At 37.3% G+C, this 22,051-nt stretch overlaps 1 protein-coding gene across 2 annotated transcripts; it reads right to left on the reverse strand.

Annotated features, from left to right (window-relative positions):
* Window positions 1-907: 907 nt before the first annotated feature.
* On the reverse strand, window positions 908-21,613 carry LOC121975635. Of its 2 annotated transcripts, XM_042527397.1 has the most exons (16): window positions 21,153-21,609; window positions 17,661-20,306; window positions 16,630-17,098; window positions 16,280-16,505; window positions 15,614-15,778; window positions 15,223-15,495; window positions 14,853-15,098; window positions 9,684-10,067; window positions 8,263-9,594; window positions 7,792-7,848; window positions 3,655-4,080; window positions 2,853-3,076; window positions 2,639-2,772; window positions 1,857-2,108; window positions 1,591-1,769; window positions 908-1,503 (listed from the first exon to the last, which is right to left on the reverse strand). In XM_042527397.1, the coding sequence occupies exons 1-16, from the start codon at window positions 21,562-21,564 to the stop codon at window positions 1,417-1,419; spliced, it is 7,512 nt and encodes a 2,503-aa protein (XP_042383331.1). In that variant the 5' UTR covers window positions 21,565-21,609; the 3' UTR covers window positions 908-1,416. The 2 variants fall into 2 exon arrangements, with proteins under 2 accessions (XP_042383331.1, XP_042383332.1); XM_042527398.1 differs by lacking the exons at window positions 908-1,503; window positions 1,591-1,769; window positions 1,857-2,108; window positions 2,639-2,772; window positions 2,853-3,076 and having other exon boundaries at window positions 3,766-4,049; window positions 21,153-21,613.
* Between the last annotated feature and the right edge of the window lie 438 nt (window positions 21,614-22,051).

Below are 22,051 nucleotides of genomic sequence, written 5' to 3' on the forward strand. Positions count from 1 at the left end.
TGTTAAAATCAATATCGGCATTGGCGTCGAAGTTAACATCAATATCGAAGTCAGTGTTGGGTGTCAAAGTCAGTGTCGACGTCAGTGTCAAAGTTGACGTCGACATTGCCGTCCACAGAGTACGAGCGACTAACAGTGTGAGTATTTTTCATCGCGACGTAAAGAATATTTAAAATAATAATTTCTAGAATTAATATAATAAAATATGAATAAAATCAGAACATATATTTTTTTTTAAATTTTTCTTTACCCTTACACTCTAATTGTATAAGAAATTCGTTTATTTCATAGATAGCTAAGATTAAAACTTATCCTTTCTTATTTTTACCAAATAAAAATTTAAGTCTCTCTTCCCTCTCTTTTCCTTCCCTTTCCTTTCTTTTCTTTCCCTCCCCTCCTCTCAATCAGTGCCAAACGAAAGAGAGAGTATAATATTTTTTAAAAAAAAAACAGAAGTGTTATTGCAAGATTTAAGTGTAAATGAATTGGGAAGCTAATTCATGCCGTCGTGGCGTTTCCATAACCGGTTAACTGTAGTGCACGAGTTCAACATTGCATTTGAACTAGCTTAATTTGGTTGGTTGAGCTGGCAACATTTCCAGCTCCACAATTTAATATTTTATGGGCAGTAGTAAATTGGGAGAAGGGTCTCTGTTTCCAGTTTCTATCAATTTGTGTCTATCGTGAGTCGATAATTAATTGAGGTTGGTGCTTTAAACACGAAACACATGGCATATAGCTCTTCCACGCATTTTGCTTGATTTGAAAGCCACATAGGGAGAATAATTGGAGAAGACTTGAGAGAGGCAATGATGTTTACGTGCAACTAATGGAGAGGGAAGGGCAGTACATGACTCTCGGGAAAAAAAAAATATACTTGGAACTATATATGCGCACACTTAAATGCTTGAGAAAACCTGGTAAAAGCAATTTAACAGGTGCATATATAAACTTGAAAAATGCAATTTAACGGGAATATATCTACAATGCAATACTTATATTTAAACATCACGACCTCCGATGTTTCTCTGCATGACAACACGTTTTGCACATTCATTGCTAGCCGTTGGAATCCGATGGTGCACAATGGCTTGCTCTTCGCCTAATGACGCAGCTCGGCCCGCCAGCTGACTTGCAGTACACTGCCTTGCAGAGTACACTGACACGAGCTAGAAGAAATATCCAGGTACCTTCCTTTTTGGCTATAAAATAAAAAATTGACATAACAAAAAACTGTGAACGATACACTGACGCGCTAGAGGAAACATCAACAAGGTATGTACTCCTATGAATTATCACAGGGGGCAGTCAATGTTCGTGTGTCAAATGTCTTCAACTTCAGCTCTCAGCTGTGACAACCAAAGGTTTTCCTCAAGCTCCATTATTCCTGAGGTTTTTGTATAGATGCTGTCAAAACTATTTGAGTTGGATTAATTTTGTGGAACCATCTCCGCCGCATGTGAGAAAACCACGGGAAAGAACTTGGATATCAGTGACAGCGGCCTAAAAAGAGAAAAGAAACAGTGAATCTCTAGTAAGTGCAACCGTGTTAACTTAGGAAAAGCAAATCCTAAGTTGCCGAAAAATTACTCTCACGACTCCACCAAACCCGCGTGAGTTTGGTTGAAGAAAGGTGTGTCGTTCATGCAGTTTTTGCCACTGGAAAACCAATTGAGATCTTTTGGCATCCCAGAGTTTCACGTCTCCATCTTTGCTACCAGTTAAGAACAAGCTGGTGTTGGGGATAGTAGCTATCCTGGTTACGCTTGCTTTATTCACACAAAGCAATTGATTAGACAAGAAGAAGCCACTGTATTCTTGAAGAAAACACATTTAAAAAGAGTTCGATAGTGTACCTAAATGAGCTTTTGGTATATACCACATCATCCCGTTCGAATTTTCAGCATACTTGGAAATCCCAGAGTTTGTAGCGTGCATTGTCTTTAGATCTTGCTCACTAGCATGCCTATTCCGTCTGGTCTTTCCAGTTGCAATGTAACGCAGGTCATGAAGCCCAACATCGCCACTTCTCCCTCCGGTAACAATTATGGGCGAAATAGAACCAGTCCCGATAACATGGTCAAACACTGATATAGAACGAGCACCACCTTCAAAAAAAAAAGTTGGTGATTTGAAAAGATATATAACTAGGATAGCTCATAATTCACAAGCAAAATGTGGTTTAATCCAATCCATATTTAAAGTTGTGTAGAAGTCTCACAATATTAGGCAACAAAATTTATGGGCATAAAGAGCAGTAATTTGGTTCTTTTCAATGAAACCAAATTTGGCTCACTTAGGAGGAAAGAGTATAAATTTAGGGAAAAGGTTCACAATATTCACCAATGACGAACTCATTGAGTCGCATCATGTGGGAGATAACAAAAGTACATGCAAACTAATTAATCAAGATTGATTTACGTGACAAGTTATAATAACCTAGAAACAGAATAGGCATGTAACAATCAAGAAGGGAGTTCCTCAGGCATAACATTTTGAAATTTATAGCTTAGGAAGAACATAATCGACCAATCAGACATGTTTTTGCTTTGACACATTGATGGTGGCCCTAAAAGAAGCCATCGCCATTCAAACAATGGAGGGATTAGCTCAAAGAAGAAATTCCCAAAGAACATACCTTCATGACAAAATAAAGAAGCTTGTGATGTGGCAGGTGGTGCCAAAGTATCCCATAGAACTACATTGATTCCATTCGTGCTACTTCCAGCCACAGCAAGAATTGATCCACTTGTGGCCACATATGCAACATCTCTGGAAGTATTTTCAACCCGCCAAACAAAATAAGAAACTATTGCTCTATAAAACCAATTGCCAAAATAGAAGGTACTTACGATGCATGATTGTCAAAGCAAAGGGAAGAATCTGTGGGGTGGACATTGCTCCTCCCACCTACTTCAAGTTGCCATGTGCAAATTGTGCCATCTAGTGCAGCAGTGGCAAATCTGTGACCATAATGATCAAATTGCAGGGCGGATATTGAGGCAAGTGCATAAGGAGGTGGAACATTGGCAGCAGGAAGAACACCATAGGTTGCTGTTGCACTTTGCTTGCCAAACTGTGGAAACAACAATTTCAAACGAGCAAATTTTCAATATAAATCCAAAAGTGAGATTGCTGTATGTAAAGAAAACTTAGGAGACACAATTATTATGTAAAGTACAATAGAAATCTATCTATATCACAAGTAATGACCATGCTAAGCCAACATATCAGTGAACCTTGAATTCATGATGATTTAGCTTTAAAATATCAATATTAACCATGCCAAAGAGAAACATATAGAAACGAACCAAAGGCTTTCAAAATACAAGTCAGAATGTAATCAGGATACTCAAAACTCGAGAAATGAATTTAAACTGAAAATTGCAATTGGGTGGAAAGGGCTATATCAAAGGACCAGCAGAGAAGAAACCTTTTTTACACAAGTGCAGCAAGAAGCCTATTTTACTTAATATGAAGAAGCAATAAGAAAAGTAGCATTTATTGATACCATAGCGGATTAGCTGATAATCATTATCAGTCTCTTGACTCAATTCCAGGTCTTTATAGTTTGATAAAGAGGACTTTTCTATTTAAATATCCAATTCAAGTATTACAAACAGAAACTAACATCACAGATAAAAAGATTGATACCTCCCATAAGTAGACATGTGTGTTGCTAGATCCAACTAACAGGAAAGGCAATAAAGGATGGCGTGCCAGTGCCCTTGAGTGAATATTTTCAACTGTAGCTGGGGGATCTCTAAACTCTTCAAACTCTTCTTCGCCCCAACCTAAGCCTGCTGCTCCAATCCCAGCATAACCTGGAATCCCAAATGCTCCACCACCAGTCAGATCTCTTCGTGGTCTTGCCAAGGAGCCTATGCCAATTGTTGCACCACCCAAACCAAGGTGCACCCCTCTTTTGCTCCCAAGGCCAATTCCCTGAGAGATGTATGTAGGAACCGGTGTAGATTCACAACCTGCCCATCCATCTTTTGGCCAATCACAATCTGACCATATATAATCTGCTTGCTTCCTCGAGTATTCTTCATATTTCAAGTTGAAAAAAATAAGCCCCTAAAAGTAACCAGTTAATTGGTTTGACTACCAAAGAGGCAATGCACAAGGATAATATGGGGAAGCAATTAAGTAAAACGGCCATAATAATGAGGAAGATATTAGATATACAAGTAAATCATCCTTGAACAACACAAGTATCAGCTTGTATTTAGGTAGAATTCTTGACCCATCGGTTGTGATATGTTGGATTTTTTACATGCTACACTATCCTCATACCTAGAAGTCAATTTTATGATGACCACCAAATAGTATATTACAAAATGCATACTGGGAAAGCCTCATAGTTCTGTGTGTATGCCAGCCATAACTCATGTAGCTGGTGCCAAGTCGGCCACAGAATACATGATCAAATAGTTTGTCAATGGCATACAGTAAGAGAAAAAAGAAAACAAGCTAGATTATATGCAGGATCCTAGCCAGAATATCAACGTAATAGAATTAGCATTTAATTAGAACATACATTAGTCTTAGAATCTGAGATTAAATTTACTAAAGCTGCTGAGCTTTGCACATTACTAAATTGACTCTTTTATGATCTACAGGAGAATATTGTTGGTGCAATATTCCCTAGGTCAAGGTTGACCTAGTTGACTAAACTTGAGTCTTGATATTTGGGTTTCGATATTTGACGATACATTGAGACAATACATGGAGACTGACAGGTCGTAGAGATTGTAGGTGCAATCGTCCGTGTGGGAAGTCCTGGTGAGTGAAACCAGGTAGATGAAAATCCTAGTGAGTGAAGCTAGATGAAAGTCCCGTGAGTGAAGCCGGGCAGTTGAGAAGTCCTAGTGAGTGAAGCTAGATGAAAGTCCCGATGAGTAAAGCCGGGCAGTTGGGAAAGTCCTGGTGAGTGAAGTCAGGCAGGTAGAAGTCTGGTGAGTGAAACCAGACAAGTGAAAGTCCTGGTGAGTGGAGCCAGGAAGGGGAAAGTCTTGGTGAGTGAAGCCGGGCAATGGAAAGACCTAGTGAGTAGTGTATGAAATGTCGTTTCGTGCCGCCTTGCACGGGCGGTTTTTACCGTTCCGCCGGGCGGCCGAAACCGGCACGAGAGGCGTCCCCTTCTCGGCAGCGCCGGAGGAGACGCGGGACGCCTCCGGTGGCGTCTCGCAACGCCTTCGGCACCAAAGGCGTCGGGCGCGACGCCTTCGGTGACGCCGAAAGCTTCCGGCGACCCTGCCGATGTCGCCGAACTCTTCCGGCGCCGTCGGACGACGCTTCCGGCGCCGCCGGACACCGCCCGCGGGATCGCCCGCGATGATCGCGGGCGATCTCACGTACGCGTGATTTTTTTTCTTTTTTTTAATATTTATTTATTTTATTTAATTAATTAAATTAAACAATTCCTAAGGAGGACGTGGGTTATTTCGAAGAGGCTTTTATAAACCCTAATTAAATTATCCTAATAAAATATATAAAAAATATATTTAAAATTAAAATAAATTTAATAAATTTTATTAATTAATATTCTGAAAAAAATAATATTGTAAATTTAATTTAAAAATTTTAAAAAATATAATAATTCTTATTTATATTCTAATATTTTCTTTATTATTTTAAATTTCATTTAAATTTTAAAAAAAAAATTAAAAATTCTAAAATTTTTTTAAAAATTCTAATTGTTTTTAAAAGAATTCTAATAAATTATATTTATATTCTGATATATTTTTAAAATTTTTTACTTGATATTTTTTTTGCTATTTAAAATATATATTATTTAATTAATAATTAATTAAATGAATAAATAATTAATTTATATAATTATTATTAATTTAAAGTAATATCTTGTATTAATTTATATACTTATTATTATTATTATTATTATTATACATACTTCCATTTTAATTTAAATTATTGATATATCAATTCTATTTAAATAAAACTATTTTTAATTATTTTTTCTAACAATATTAAATTATTCAATAATTGAGAACTTATAATAAATCAATATACAATTTATTTTTATATACACCATAAACATATTTATCTTATAATTACTATAGATAAATAAAAAAATACCGAAACTGTATCGGCATGACACGATACGATACCGAAACCGTATCGTTCCGGTCTGAGACCGAAACCTCAGCACGGGTCGAAATTTTAAACTTTGCTGGTGAGTGAAGCCAGACACGAGGAAATCCAGATGAGTCAAGGGTGACCGGACATCTAGTAGAAGGAAGTCCAAGTGGGTCATGGAGGACCGGACACTTGGCATGAGATGATAAGTCCAAGTGGGTCAAGGTTGACCGAACACTTGGCACAAGGATCAAGTCTAGATGGGTCAAAAGTTGACCGAACTCTTAGCGGTCGTAAGTCCAATAGGGAGTTGGCATGGAACTAGGAAGTTCGGACGTAGTGAGCTTCCGAAGGCCATAACTTTTGACTCGGATATCGGAATGAGGTGATCTCGGATGCGAAACGAAGCTAATTTCAAGCTCTATCCAGTTTTATGCTTTCCAATCGATTGGGTGACGCGAATTCGTGCAGAAATGGGCTGAATCGATTGGTTAATCGATTGAAACTTCCCCAATTGATTGGGAGAGTTTTTGAGCGAACAGTGAGCTTCTGAATCGATCCGTTGATCGATTGAAACCTCCAATCGATCGGGCAATCGATTGAGAGGCTGGGAATGTGCACGATAGCGCTGGAAAACACGCGAGACGTGCTGGATCGATCGGGCAATCGATCCAGGCAATTCCCAGAGCACAGAGGCACTCTGGATCGATCGGTCGATCGATCCAACGCCTCCCCAATCGATTGGAAGCAATCCAATCGATTGGGATTCAACCGTTGGCGTCATTTTTAGCTGTTTGCGTGCATTCGTCTTCGAGAGTTCTTCCTTGATTCTTCTCCAGCGACACAGCAACTCTCCATAGTTTCTTCTCCACTCTACCGCCAGTTCTTGAGGGGTTCTTGGAGCAAGGTTTGCTGGTGATCCAAGATCAAGAGGCGGGCTACAACAAGAAGTTAGGGTTAGGGTTTTCAGTGCATATCTTGTAAGCTTTTGCTTGTATTTTGTTTTCCCTTTCCTTACTTCTTGTATTGAGAGTGTTGTAAGACTTCTCTGCCTTCGGTAGTTACCGTAAAGGAGTGTTTTCATAGTGGAGGGTGCGTGAGTGTGTGGATCCTTGGATTAGCCACCTCTTGTTGAGGTGGATACCAAGTAAATCCTAGAGTTAGCGTTGTGTGTTTGTTTCTTTGTATTTTCCGCTGCATATCTTTGAAAAAACAAGCAACGACGAGCACGAGATCGCGCCTTGACATAGGGAAATATGAACTAGTTGGATCCGTGTTTGTCAAATACATTTCAGGTGAGGACAAGAAACAAATCAAATATACAATAAGATGGTAATAATTTTGCAATAAAAAATCAAAATTTTAATAGCATAGTGGAGGAAAACTGATGAATAGAAACTAACGCAGTTTCTTAAATTTTGAAATAATACACAAACAAGGTTAACTTAATGATATAAACTACATGGACACCAATGGACAGTCATCTTACATTCTGAGCTTCAAACAAAACGCAAATGCCAGGTTCTCCAATAGGAAAAACTCTACTAAATATTCTTGTGTATGTAGGATTTGTTATCATATTACTGAACAAATGTTATCAGAGAACATAACATTCAAATAGAACAAGATTTAGGCTTTACAATTATTCTCAAAAGCAAGTTTTGGTCATATACTTTGCATAAAAATTACCTTTTTGTTGCTTGCAATTGCAATTTCATGCTCATTGATGGAGTTAAAACATATGGCCTGCAATGAAAAGGATAATTAAACCTATTGCCAAATCACAATGCCCAACTTACACATCATTTTTAATTCTCGGAAGAAAAATGCCTCAAAAATCACGTTGCAAGAAATCATGGCATTGTTGTGTTAATAATTCTATGCCATTCCTGATGATAATGAATTTTTGACTAATATAAATGTTAGCCAAAGAAAAACTAGAAGAATGAATCTATTAGAGTGGAAGTGGAAGGTGTAAGAGATAGAGGGGCTAAAGACAATATTACTCTTTGAAATAAAAATGACAATTGATTTGAATATTAATAGTGAGATAGCCTTGCAAAAAGCTCAATGAAAGGATAAGATTCATATAGCCAACCCCCCAAATAGTTGGAACACAATTTGATGATGATATGACATGTTCAACAAGGAAAAGCATACCTCAAAAAGTTCTCCACTTCTCCTAGTAATTTCCCTTGGGTTGTGAAAATAACTAATATCTGTCCTGGGTCCTGAATGTTTTCTTCCGGTTTCCACAAAGCCATTATTATCCATCGTATTCCCACCATGTTCAGATATGGTTTCTTTATAAGAAGAGCCAGAATCTAACTTCTCTTGCTTATCATTTATGTGGTCATTCTCATTATCAGAGAAAATATTCCTCTGTACATCTTTCCAGGTATCAAACTGATTTCCATGATAATAGGGAAAACAAGTAACTTTTTCCTTTGCAAAGTGTTCACAAATGTCTACAGGACAGATAGAAATATCCCATAACATTTTCAAAGATACCTGAGTCTTGTTGTCAGATAGTTGCAGAGAATCAAGTCTTTGATTAAGATGATAATGGAGTGAGGTAGGATGTGACCGAGCAATTTCATCTAACCAAAGGATACTGGGAATAGGTAAACCTTTCAGTGCTTTCTGTCTGAGGAATGAAGCAACTAGTTTTACCAAAGAAGAAGAAATATATGCAACTGTGCTTACCAATGATTTTGTTATAGCAGAAATGAACACTGTTATTATATTATTTATACTGCTTCCGTTGTGAGAGCCTTCTTTTATTGAAATCTTGCCTAGCCCATGTTTTGCAAAGTTTAGCATGTGCAACCATAAAGAAATCCATAATAATTTCCATTTTTCATCATCTGCAATGGGAAAGTCTCCTGTTTCCAAATGCTTTTGTTTGAAGTTTGAGTTAGAGATGCTTTCAACCTCAACAACTGACGCACAGTGAGTCACTAACTGTGAATTCTGACATAAAAACTTCCTCAATTCATCTGATAGCACTTCAATAGAAGATTCATCATTTGCCAATGCAATTAAAATATGATTGATCATCATAAAAAGCCCTTTAAAATTTCCTTCAATGCAAGCAAAAGCAAAGTCTACATAAAATTCAAGAAGATCAAGAGCAAAAGGGAAAAAAGTACTGAAATCTTCTGAAGCTTTCTCTCCCTGATAATAGTTTGAAGATGAACCAAAAGTTCTGATGAAGCACAGCATGTTCTTCAAACAAAATAGAATGGTGTGTATCTGATAGTGATTGTCATGAAGTGGCTTCAGCATTGACTCAGTGAAATTGAAAGACACCACAAACCTAGCTAGAAAACATAAGATCTCCACTGTGGACTTAATGAGAAGCCTGACAAAAGCAGGGACAAAGATCAAATCAGCACTCCAGTTTTTGTATTCATTTCGTGTAAACTCCTCCACATGTAACATCAGATAGCCAAGAAATAATGATCCATAGTTGTGAGCAGAAAGTAATACCTGTATAACAACCAAATTTAATTGCATGCAATTTATATGAAATTTAATGGTGCAGATAGCATAAATTGGAAAAATTCTGATGATTTTACCAGGTTAAATATGTCAACCGACTTCAGCAAGAATTTCCTTTCAATCATTGATAATAACATCTGAAGATCCTGCTTCATTTGGCTAAGGTCTTCTTCTTGAAGATAAACATAGTGACAGCTTATCACTTCTCTGGATTTTGATAGGCTATGGGATGACCATACTCGATGATTCCTCAAGAAGCTGTCTATGTAATACAGTGCTATATTTGTTTTAGTATTCACCTCCAATTGATGAGATACATTGTCAAGCACCCAGTTGCAACCATCGCCGGTGAACGGACTCAGTATTTGATGAAATATGTCATGAGGTCCAGCAGTTGACACATTCTTTTGGTCCTTGCCATCGCTGCTTAAAGAATAGGATAAGCATGAAAGTGCTTCAAGCTTAGGGAAGAAAGAAAAGAAATTTATCAGCCTGAATGACAAAAAATTGTTTTCTGCCATAAGTTATGGAATACAAAAACAACCTATGAAAAAAATTAATAAAAAGAAAAGAAATTTATCAGACTGAATGATAAAAATGTTTTTTGCTTTAAGTTATAGAATGCAAAAAAAAATATAAAAAGAGAAAAAGAAAAGAGAGTCACCAAAGAAAATGCAACTAATTGTTTTCCTCATATAGCCATACTTACTGATCTAATCAGATTATTGGCATGCCTGGTCTGGCACAGTTCAGGTGCAGACATGAAAATGTCACCAAAGAGGATGAAGTTGAACCAGTTCAACTTACTCTCTGACATGCCCAACAGAGTTATGTAAATTGGCCAATTGAACCCTTTGGCTTCTCTCTCCAAAAGATTAACTATTCTTTGTAAAGAGAAGGTCCTATTGCGAAGTTCAGACCACTGTTTCCTGTGGTCATACTTATAGCTTATTGTGGGTAAGATATTGAATCATGCTGGAAGGTGACATATCATGCAGTTCCTTCCTCTTTATTGCTACATGTCTTAGTGATGCTAACTCACAGCTAAAAGTATTGTTCTTCAGGAAGTAAGGGGGTACATTTCAGGCACATGGTTGACAGGTCAGCATTTTATTGGCAGGTATTGAGCAGATAAAAGTACAACATCACTTCCCTTCACAGGTGAAGGGCTGATGTCATGCAACAATGAGATTGCTCTGCAATGACATAGGCAACCAGGGACTAGTAAGGAAAACAACCTCTTATTAAGGCAGCACTGCATGAATTGGTGCTTAGCTTTAGCAGCGTGGTAAAAGTGGAGAATGCTCAAAAGTTCTCATTTATGGGTATATTTTTTTAATACATAAGCTGTTTACCAGACATTTATATTTACAATCTGAAGTGGGTAAGAACAAACAAGAAAAAATTGCAAATTGAGATGGAACATCTGTCATGTCACTGGCATATCACTGTAAAAGAATAAACCTTATGGTAATATATTGTTTAAGCCTAATTACCCAATAAATAACAGAACAGAAGAGATATACAAAGTATCTCATGTTATTGCAAGAATATAAAATCCCTTCTCCTTGTGATAAACTGAATGTACATGTATGCAAGCTAATTTTCCTTGTCTCAAGAGAGAAAAACTATGAATTATCTACTGGGGCCACTCTGATGCGAACAGGAGTCATAGGCTTTATTAGTAGACCAAATATTAGGTCAAACTGATTGAAAATATGAATACAACTCTTCTTGGGAATGCAACACAAGGACACTAACACAAATGAATGAAGTAGAAACACTTCCTAAAGCTAGCAAAGTTACCAAATAATGTAACTGTTGTTAGAATGTATACTAAAAGTCTAGCTTTTTGTATAAACATTTATTTTGAAATAAGAATCACATTGGTCAAATGTCTACATTTATATGCTAAATGTAGTTGTTCATTTAATTTATATTGAAGATAACATGGTGTATGGTGTCACACAGAAGATCATGTTATCAGTTCCTTATAAATTATAAATAGTTGCTCACAACCAAGATGGAATGGGACAACCCATTGGAATGGTTGTAGTGTAATTTGGTATTAGTTTATCTTGACTATAAAATTACACTAGTACACTCTGAGTGTATTGAGCAAGACCATTTGAGGTTGTTCTTTTTATACTGACTGTAAAAAAGAACAGGACCTCTGTAATTATGGAAGTGTGTACTCTTAATCATAATATAATAACAAGCACGTATACTTAATATTTATTTCTTTAATTTATCAAAGGATGAGATTTAGTTCGTTAAATCAAAAAGCCCGATAAGTTGGGAAATGATATTATTTATATGGTGTGTTGTTGATTATAGAATGAAACTGTGTCTTAATGATCTAGGTTGATGATGCCCCCTTGAGGAGCTCATAAGGATTGTCATGTAAACCCTGCAGGTGGACTTAGTCCGACATGACAATAAGGTTGAGTGGTACTACCCTTGGAGCTAGATATTAATTAAGTGAGTTGTCAGTAACTCATTTAATTAATGGACATTCGATATCTTAAACACAGAGAGATTAGCGCATTCATGATAACAAGGAGCCCATATTATAATATGGGATTGGTGCGGTAGTGCAATAATAACTCTTTAGTGGTATGAGTTATTATTGATGAACTTGAGTTGGGTGTTCGGGGTGAACACGGGAAGCTCAAGCTCATCGGGAGACCAAAACCAATTCCTCCTCTTGGTCCTGTTGTAGCCTCTTATTTATAAAGCCTTATATCTACCCAAAGCCCAGCTTCCTAACCAAGCTTAAGGGCCGGCCACATCCTTGCTTGGAGCCCAAGCAAGGGGTCGGCCAAGCCAAGCTTGGAGCCCAAGCTAGGGCCGGCCAAGCCTTGCTTGGTGCTCAAGCAAGGGCCCGACCATTCACACATAGAAAAGGAAGTTTTATTTTTTGTAAAATCTTTCCTTTTATAGAGATCAATTAAAAGGATTTAAAAGGATGATTTTAATTATAAAACTTTCCTTTTTTAGATCGGTCACAAAAGGAAATAAAAGAGAGTTTTTATTTTGTTAAAAACTTTCCTTTTATGATGCTTTCCACATGGTTTTAAAAGAGAGTTTTAAATTTTAAAATCTTTCCTTTTATAGCTTTCTACAAAGGATTAAAAGAGAGATTTAAAATTTTTCCTTATTTGTAGTTATCTATAATGTTTAAAAGAAAGATTTTAATTTTAAACTTTCCTTTTTGTAACCATGATATAAAAGGAGTTTTATTTTAACTCTTTTCTTTTATAGACATCCACAAAAGAATTTTAAAAGAGAATATTTTAATTTTATAAAACATGTCTTTTATAGCTAACCACAAAAGGGATTTTAAAAGAGAGATTTTAATTTTTTGTTTAAAATCTTTCCTTGTTTGATGCACAAGTAGATGGCCGGCCATGTAAAGGAATAAAAGGAAGTTTAATTTTTGTTTTAAAACTTTCCTTTTTTGGATTCACCAAGGATTATAAAAGAGAGGGAGAGGATGCCTCATTGAGAACAACCTAAGCCTTGCATCCTCTCTATTGTGGTCGAAACTCCTCTCTTCTATTCCCTTGGTGGTCGACCCTCTTCCTTCTCTCTTCTCCTTTTGTTTTCTTTCTTGGAGGTCGGCGGCATCAAGCCTTCTATTCTCTTGGTGGTCGGTTGCTTGAAAGAGAAGAAGAAGAGAAGGAAGTTCTCTTGTCTAGCATCCCTTGGAGGTTAGTTGGTGGTCGAAACTTGGAAGTAAAGGAAGAGGCTTGGGTGGATTTCATCTTGATAGATCGTCGCCCACACGACGTCCAAGAGAAGGAGAGGAATACAACAGAAGATCAAGATGTCTATAAGCTACTAAGAAAGGTATAACTAGTTATTTGTTTCCGCATCATAACTAGTTCATCTTCTTTGTATAGATCTTGAAAAACCAAACACAAGAGACTATCGATTTTAGGCTATCGCTTTGTTATCGATTTTATTTTTCGATTTCATGTTTTGATATTGTGCTTCTATTGAGGTCTCTGTAGTTAAACCTAGTTTACTGTAAGAAGTTAAATATCCGATTTCTTTGAAAGGCTTTGTCTAGGAAGTGGTGGATGATCTCATACCCAAGAAGGCCTAGTGCCTCGCCATGTTTAACCTGGAAGCCGATCTTTGAAATAGATATTTAATCAACTTTTGTAATATGGTTTAACTTAGAAAGATCACATCGGTCAAACTTGGAGTAAAAATGTTACGTATCGTTTCCAATCCAAGTTTAACTTCTAAAGGACAATTTGGATTAATAATGTTAAACATTGTTTGTAATCCAAATTTAACTTCAGTAGAGCACATGGGTAGCTAGGATAGTTCTATGCTTGTACAAATTTTTGTACAGGAGAACTAGAACGGTATTCCAAGTAGCAACCAACAACTGTTTCATGAATTAATTTAACGATGTACAATTTAAACTTCGTGGGTTACAAGAAATAAACAAAAAAAAAAATACTACTATCCAACAGAAAAATATACACTGAATGCTATAATTAGACTAGAGCAATCAATTGATGCAAGTCTACCACTTGGGTACCAACTCAGCTACACCCTGGGCAAGACTTGTGCAATCAAGGTGGCAAAGGTGATAACGCTCACCCCAAAAATGATGAACCAAGTAACATCACCTGGGGCGACCAGCCTGACCCCACGGAAGTTTCCCACTAGCCGCTAGGATAAATCAGGAAGCACTCGCGGTGAGCGGCCCAGAAGCCCAACAACCCGTAGTTGAGCGCCCCATTTGAAGGAAAAAATCCTTACAAATGCAACGTAGCTTGGGATTGAACCGCGGATGTCTAAATGACAACTTGCCGCCTTTCCGTTGCATCGTAGCCCCGGGGGCAAGACTAGTGCAATCAAGATTGCACGTGAGGCAATTTCGGGAGAGCAAAGACAACTCTAGCTAAAATAATTAAAATTTAACCTAAAAGTATGGATATTAGTAACAATAGTCTCATATAGAGTAAATTGACAAGATAAGAATTATATAGCCAACCCCAAATAGTTAGCACTCAATCACGTTTTTTTTTTACTCTAAAAACAGTGTTTGCCTCTAAACGATCATGTTCGATATTTAACACTAATGAGAAAACATATCAATAGTTTTGGCGGAGAAAAAAGATATTGTTTCTGGATTGCAAATTGAATCAAGTTCCAAAGTTAAACACAATCACGAATGCAATAGATAAATTAAACATGGAAATCAAACTATGACAGAAACTTACAGGGACTCCACATCTGTTCAAGGCACTTGCAGCCAAAAATGATGCAAATTTAGAAAGGTCTGCTGCAACATCTTCACCAACAGAGCATCTAAAACTATTTCGGGAGGCAAGTATAACACAGTAGCGACCGATATCTGGATCTGACAAGGCACCATAATTGCACAAAGCAGCTGAGTTTCTGTTAACTTGTTTTGTTTGACCATTAACTAGTGTCTTGACTGATTGCGAGTAATTCCCCAATGTCCACTGGGCATGCAAAAATATAGCAGCATTAACCAGCTATGCTAATTCAGCAAATCATATATTCAGTTAACTTGGCAGTTTCAGGGAGAACATGAAAGAAAAGAACTGGAGTACTTATAACACATACTTCAAGTAAGCTGGAAAGCCAGTAGTCCCCTTTCTCTAATGCCTTTGGAAGCAAAATGTTTGATATGAGTTGTTTTTCTAATGAACCTCCATAACCTTCTAGAAGCCGACAAATTACCAGAGCTAGTTGGTCATCTCCAAGGTTCTTAGCACAAACACTAACAGCAGAGGAAGAATCTCCTCCAAGCAGAAAAAATGCTATTGCAAGCTTTAGCTCATGTTTTCCCATTAAAACATAAGCATTCTTCAGAGCAGCAGCTTTGTTCTTCTCGTCCTGATTAGTTAACAATGTGAGGTCAGTGATACGTGTTCTGAGTTAGGAACTATATTGCTTTTTGCACCATTTTCCAAATATGCAAAACGTAGCAGACCAACAGGATGAAATGGCATACCTGGAAATTACGTGACAGAAATCCAAACAATACTTTATCTTTCTCATCTTTGCTAATTTTAAAAAGACTGATTAAAACTTGAAGCCTGTTAAGAGCTAAATACCATAGTGCACAGTCCTTGGGGTTCTTGTTCCTTAGATACTCGGATCTAGCCAACTTCTCCATCTAAATAGTCAAAAAAAAAATATCATATGTTTCAGGAAAATACTCGAGCATGATTAAGAAAGAAATGATATTACCGAAAAGGAAGCATAGGAAAAAAGAAATCACAACACCTAGCTAATTAATGTAGATGTGCTAGGATGAATTAGATAAAGCAATGAAATGAATCTACAGATAAGGAACTTTAGTTAAGGATGCAACTGCATTAGCTAAGTAGAAGAATGCTGAATCTCCCTGCCTGAGAAATTATATAAAAATTTGATGATAAAATGTGTGGTCCAAAAGTGAATGTAAGTCATTCTATATTCATTAAAAAATTATCACTTATAACAGATTTCTGAGGTTTAAAGAATCAAGTCAACTAAATAAACACCAATTTTTCTCAATATCATGCATCATGATGGCATCTGATATTACAAAACTAACAAAATCTAGAGGGTTAATAAATTGTAGCTGCAGAATTCTTGTAAATAAATCTTGATGAGAGATTGTGAATTGTGTTACCCGTGTTCTCAATTGCGATGCATTTGTATACCATAGACCTACACCCAAATTTCTCATGTCTACCCAAGATGGGTCTGAAGATAAAACAGAGTTAAGCAGATCATCTTGACAATCAGATTGGAAGGCCCAAGCAGCCAACCTAGAGTTGACAGGAAGATCTTCAGCTACAACTCCCCCAGACCTTCTCATTGAATATAGATATTGAAATCTAACAGAAACCCAGAACCTATTGAAAAGCCAAGGAACTTATTAATGTGACAGGAAACAATCACAAGATAGAGGCTTTCAACATTTATATATACTCAGTGAATGATCAAATTCAGAATCTTAAGAAAACACTTTTTTTTTACCTTCGCCCAGCGTCATCAAGACTGCCATAGGCTGCAGTGGCTTTTGTATTGCTAATTTCATTCAAAAGTTCTAGAATCACTAGAATTTGGGTTTTCATCAAATCTGTTAAACTAGAAACTTGATTAGATTTCTCAAGGGTGTCAATTAGTTCTGTGATCTCAGATTTGTTAGAGTTGTCTGGAATTCTCTCAAAAGTGTTGGTCTCTAAGTGAGTGTTCGGAAACTGGAGTTCATTCCCTCCAAGATGAAAATTAGGTCCACTTGTAGTAATATTCTGACCCCAAAATAATTTTTCAGAGGACGAATTTTTAGAATTGTTATCCTCAATGTATCTAGCCAAATGAACTTCCAGCATCTTGCAAGAAAGTAGGCTTTGTTTATTGCTTTCAGGAATTGTAGTGGAAGTTTTATAACTGCAAATACATTCAACAAAGTTCTTCAAGATAACTAGTGCATATTTCCAGTTACCTGCAATTAATCAATGATCATGATTTTCACAGAAGTAGCATAAACATTAAGACAATTCAAATTGCCATGGATAAATGTCTGAGAAGTAAGAAATAACATGAAAAATAGGCACCAAGTGAAACCTTGAAATTGATGGAGCTGGCATGACTAGTATCCAAGAAAAAAATCAAAATGCAACAGAAATAGATCATCTAAACTTTCAATGTGCAATGAAGTTGGTGACTGCTTCATACTTCTAAGAAGGATAATAAATAGATTATCTAAATTTTCACCATACAATTATCAGAAGGACCTAAGCATTCTAGAAATAGAATTTCATCTAAAAGATTATGTTGCTAAAAATTTTCTTTTCTGATAGACAAAGCCACACTAATTGGATGACTGTAATTTTCATAAAAGGTAGAACATGGTTGGTTGTGCTAGGCAATGAAGTAGTTTCTGTAGTTTTCTTACCACCACAATATCTATCAAATAATTTCCTACAGAGAGAATAAGATGGTATCTTTTCACTCATGATTTTCAACCTTGTATCAGATCATTATAAACGTGAATCTAGGAATACCTGAATAAATGTATTGAATCAAAGCTTCAGGATCATAAAGTGCTAGAGATCCACCCAATTTCTGGGATACATCTAGAATATAAAATAATTTATTTTCAGTATTGGGAACATTGTCCTGTAGAGAAATCTTCTTCGAGTAACCATATTCCAATTGCTCATCTGTATCAAACATGTTTTTACCAGTATTAGTTACACAAAGCAAGCTTTCCTCTATCCTGCCAACATAAGCAACAGAATTCTCAACATTATATGTGTTATTTGTTCTCAGTAGCCACTGACTGCAAATAGAAAAATGCTTCTCATGAACAATCACAGCGGTCAACTTAGGCCCCCAAAGAAAATCCCTTACAATGGTTGAAGAACCTGAGACTGCAATGCAATACCATGTGTGCATCTCCTTTGACATATCTGAATAAGCAAAGGAGTGAGTTGACGATCTTCTTTGCGAATATACACGAAATTCATTTGGTAGACAGATTCCAAGCAGCATCTGGCCATTTCCTATTGCTAACCATCTTACAGCAATAAGAATCCCATTTAAATCTATTGCATCTTCTAATACAAATGATCCACCATGTGTTAGCTTTACAAATTCCCAGATATGAAGGCTGGTAGTACTGTTGCGCCCATCAATGCTGGCGGTAGCAACTTTACTGCTGCAACTAGATAAAGAAAGAAAATTGACTGGGCCTTCATGGGCAGTAAAAGTACCAGCTAACTCCCAAGGGACATTTTCTGAATCAGAATGATCTTGTTGCATATGGCAGATCCTCCATAATTTTACAGTGCCACCAGAGTATCCTGTGGCCATATGGTAGCCACAATAATTGGAAGGAGAATCATTAGAATATACTTGTTCAAAGGGTAATGGACAACTAGTTGGCGATGCTACAGAAATAGTTGTAACTCCATCCCAACAATGAGGAGAGGACTCAAATGAATGTTTGTAAAAGGTAGCATAGCAACATTTACCAGAAGAACTCACGCATTGACCTTTTGAAATAGCCAAATCATTGTCATTGGATGAGACCCCATCATTGATTGACATGTGAAGGTCAATTGTCCATGATAATGGATTATAATTTTCCCTCCATACAGAGACCAGTAGAAAACTACTAGAATTAGATGAATGCTGTGGGTTGGAAATCAAGGGTATTGCAAATATCTGATCTGGTGGGTTTCCTCTGTCATTATAACCATTGAAGGGGACGGTAAGAACTTTATGAGCTGATATGCTTTCTTCTTTACAAGAAACTTCAATCATGAAACAATCAATCCCATCTTCATGTCCCACAAGAAGAAACTGATTCTCATTCAAAACAGCAGGTCCCCAAACCAAGCATGAATATTCATGATCTGGTGATAAGGCTTTTAAAGAAACATGATCCAAAAGTTTCCACATTGGATGAATATATGTATGAGACGGCAAGATGCTCTCTGAAAGAGTAGACAAGGACCAAAAAAGAAGTAATGCATTGGAATCCAATGAAACAGCAAGTAATATATCAAAACTACATGGATGCACAGCAACTTGTATGATGCATCCAGTATGCCCAAGCTCACTTAGAGCTGTATGAGCTATGTATGAAAGACTCCTCTCCTTATCTATCTGTCTCAAAGAAGTATCCTCCATTTTTTCTGATGGGCTATACAATTCTGACCAGCTGAATGAGTTATCAGGCAATAATTGAAGCAAAGAGCAAGCTATAGGTGGTCCACAAAGCCAACTTCTTGAGGCAACAACTTTTACAAGGATAGCTTGGTTTTTTATATTTGGAGAACCAAAATAGGGATACTTGGAGTCTTTGAAATCCATCAGATTTCCTTTCTTCCACATTGTCACCCGTGGAAACCGTGGAGGTGACACATCATAGAGGCAGTGAACAGCCCAAAAAGTAACAGAAAAGTCAGGTCCTATACCAATTAACCAATCGCATTTACCAATTTGTTGGTGTTCAGTGTATGTTGGTAACAAAGAATAACCACCACTCTCACCCTTGAAGATCACACAGCTAGAATCTATTGCCCATTTTACAAATATGTTTGTGCCAAGTATTCCCTTCAGAGACTGGTTCATTTCAATCACTGCAACCACATGGAACAACCGCTTCATGGATTTTTGATCATGAATCTCTTTATTGAATTTTCTAGGCCTACCATTGTCAATCTCACTCCATAGTCTCACGGTTCCATCTAAGCAGCCTGTCAGCAAAATGTTGTATACACTGGAAGGATCTGCTTGTGATTGCACACCAATGTACGGTCTCCACTGAATCATTACAATAGGTTGAGGATGATAGAGTTGAACTGTTGTAGTTCCAGACTTACCATCACGAAAATATACAGTAACATGCTTTGCTGACTGTGACAAGGTATAGTTTGATTCCTTGGCTGTAACTTCATAATGATGCACCAATCCTCGAGCAGCTGTAGCCACAAGGCCATCTGAAAACCAGGATGCAGAAACATGAGTTTGAGGTACTTCTGTTCTCACCTTCCAAGCCATTTCCCAAAGATTGCTCTTCCTTATCCACAAAACTACTTCAGTGCCAGCAGCAACTAGTCCATCTCCAGACCCCGTCCACCCAATAATCTCTATTGGAAAAGTCTCCACGATGACCACAGTCTGCCTCCAAGAAAAAGAGCCTGAAAGTTTCTCAATTTGGTTTTCAACCATCAACTCTTTTTTTCAAATCGCATAAGCCATTGTTCAATAAATAAATAAATAAACAGATGGCAATTCACTGATAAGATAACAACAACAACACATGAGACTCATTTACTTGAAGTACAATGAAGAAATTATTCAGTTCATCTTATTTTGGGATACTGGGGGATTGAAGTAAATTAATATTGTATTTTTTTGACAGTGAGTGTTCTTCCATAGTTAGGTTGGCATCTGGCAGGGAAGGTGAAGCAAACTTTGCGGGTAATACCATTACCATGCTAACTAAATTGCTAGAGTGTAATAAGGTGTCACATGCAAAGATAGAGGAATATGAGTGCGTGCACTTTTGGTTTCAGATTGACACATAGATGCCAATCGACAAGAAGAAAACCCTTCCTGTGATTAGGTTCCAGAGCATAAGAGTCGCAAGATATTTCCTAATTGCTATATAAAATAGCATGTTGACATTGAGAAGTATAACTATACAGTCATAGTTGATTATCTAAGAAAAGAAGTGATAAATCAAACTTTATGATACAATTGAATCAATCAACTGATTGTGAAACTATTATCAGATTAATACAAAAGAACAAAACGAACTCCAAGCCTAAATGAGTAGTTTTCGAAAGAAACCACTAGTTATCCAGAGCATTCAAGTAGAAAGGAGGCAAACACTATCCATAGAGATTAGAGAAAGTTGGGATACAAAATTTTCTCCAGTGTCAAAGACAATTCCACCGGGACAATGCTCTCCTGGTTCCTTTGTTCTTTTTTTTTTTTCACTTCGGCATACTGATCTAAATCGTGTTAGCCAGTAATCTAACCTGGTGCGCTAGAAGTTACTGGCGAGTACATGAAGATGTTATTCTCCAACGCCACCGCAATCTCTCCCTCCGACGGCTGGACCGGGCACCAAGAGACGGCCGTCAACTCGGCGTTCTTATTCCCAGTTGGCGGTTCAATGACCTGCCGGAAGAAAGGGCCTGGCTGAGGTTCGTTGCAGGAAAATGGCGAAGGGAAGTGGGAGATAACGAGAAGCGAGGACGCTCCGTAGGCGATCCACGATGCGCCCCCGAACTCCGGCAGCCAATCGATGGAGGACTCGCGGCGGTTTGGAGCAGGAGGGATGACTTGGGATCGTACGAGCTCGAGAGGCAGGAGATCCATGATGTCCTCCGATCCGGCGAGGCCGGCACCGCGGCTCGTCGTGCTACTGCCGCCCACCTCCTCCGGCATCTTGTTCTAGACGAGGCCGCAAAAATGGCCCACGAGTGTTTTGGGCCGATCGTCTCCTTTAACGGTGAAATCTTTACACGAAGGCCCCCGAAAGTATAATTAATAAGGGGGAGGTGTTATTGGATACCTGATATCAATTTTAAAAAAACAAACATGTGCTTCTCAAAACAGTCTTGTCACTTGTGTATCGTTTTTCACAAAGAAGTTTGGTAGCAAAATAATGAAAAAATCCTCTTCTTTCTACAAACATTTCACCCCTATCCCAGTAAAGACCATCCCAACCGATTACTCACTGGAAGAACAGATATAAACTAGGGGGAATATACATCGTTAAAATGATTGTTTAAGATTGTTTGATTTCTATTTTTATAAGTGTGATAATATAAATTTATTTATTTATTTATTTATTTATTTTAAAATTTTATTTATTTATTTAATAAATTGATAAGTATTTTATTGATGATTCATAAATATTATTTAGAAACGT

The sequence above is a fragment of the Zingiber officinale genome, chromosome 4B (assembly GCF_018446385.1).
Source record: "Zingiber officinale cultivar Zhangliang chromosome 4B, Zo_v1.1, whole genome shotgun sequence".
Taxonomy (NCBI): Eukaryota; Viridiplantae; Streptophyta; class Magnoliopsida; order Zingiberales; family Zingiberaceae; genus Zingiber; species Zingiber officinale.

Coding starts and splice junctions, on each gene's coding strand:
- LOC121975635 (XM_042527397.1), bottom strand. CDS start 21,564: ATGCCGGAGGAGGTGGGCGGCAGTAGCACGACGAGCCGCGGTGCCGGC. Junction 17,099..17,660: donor GATTCAATACATTTATTCAG/GTATTCCTAGAT, acceptor GATTAATTGCAG/GTAACTGGAAATATGCACTA. Junction 15,099..15,222: donor GGCTTTCCAGCTTACTTGAA/GTATGTGTTATA, acceptor TTGCATGCCCAG/TGGACATTGGGGAATTACTC.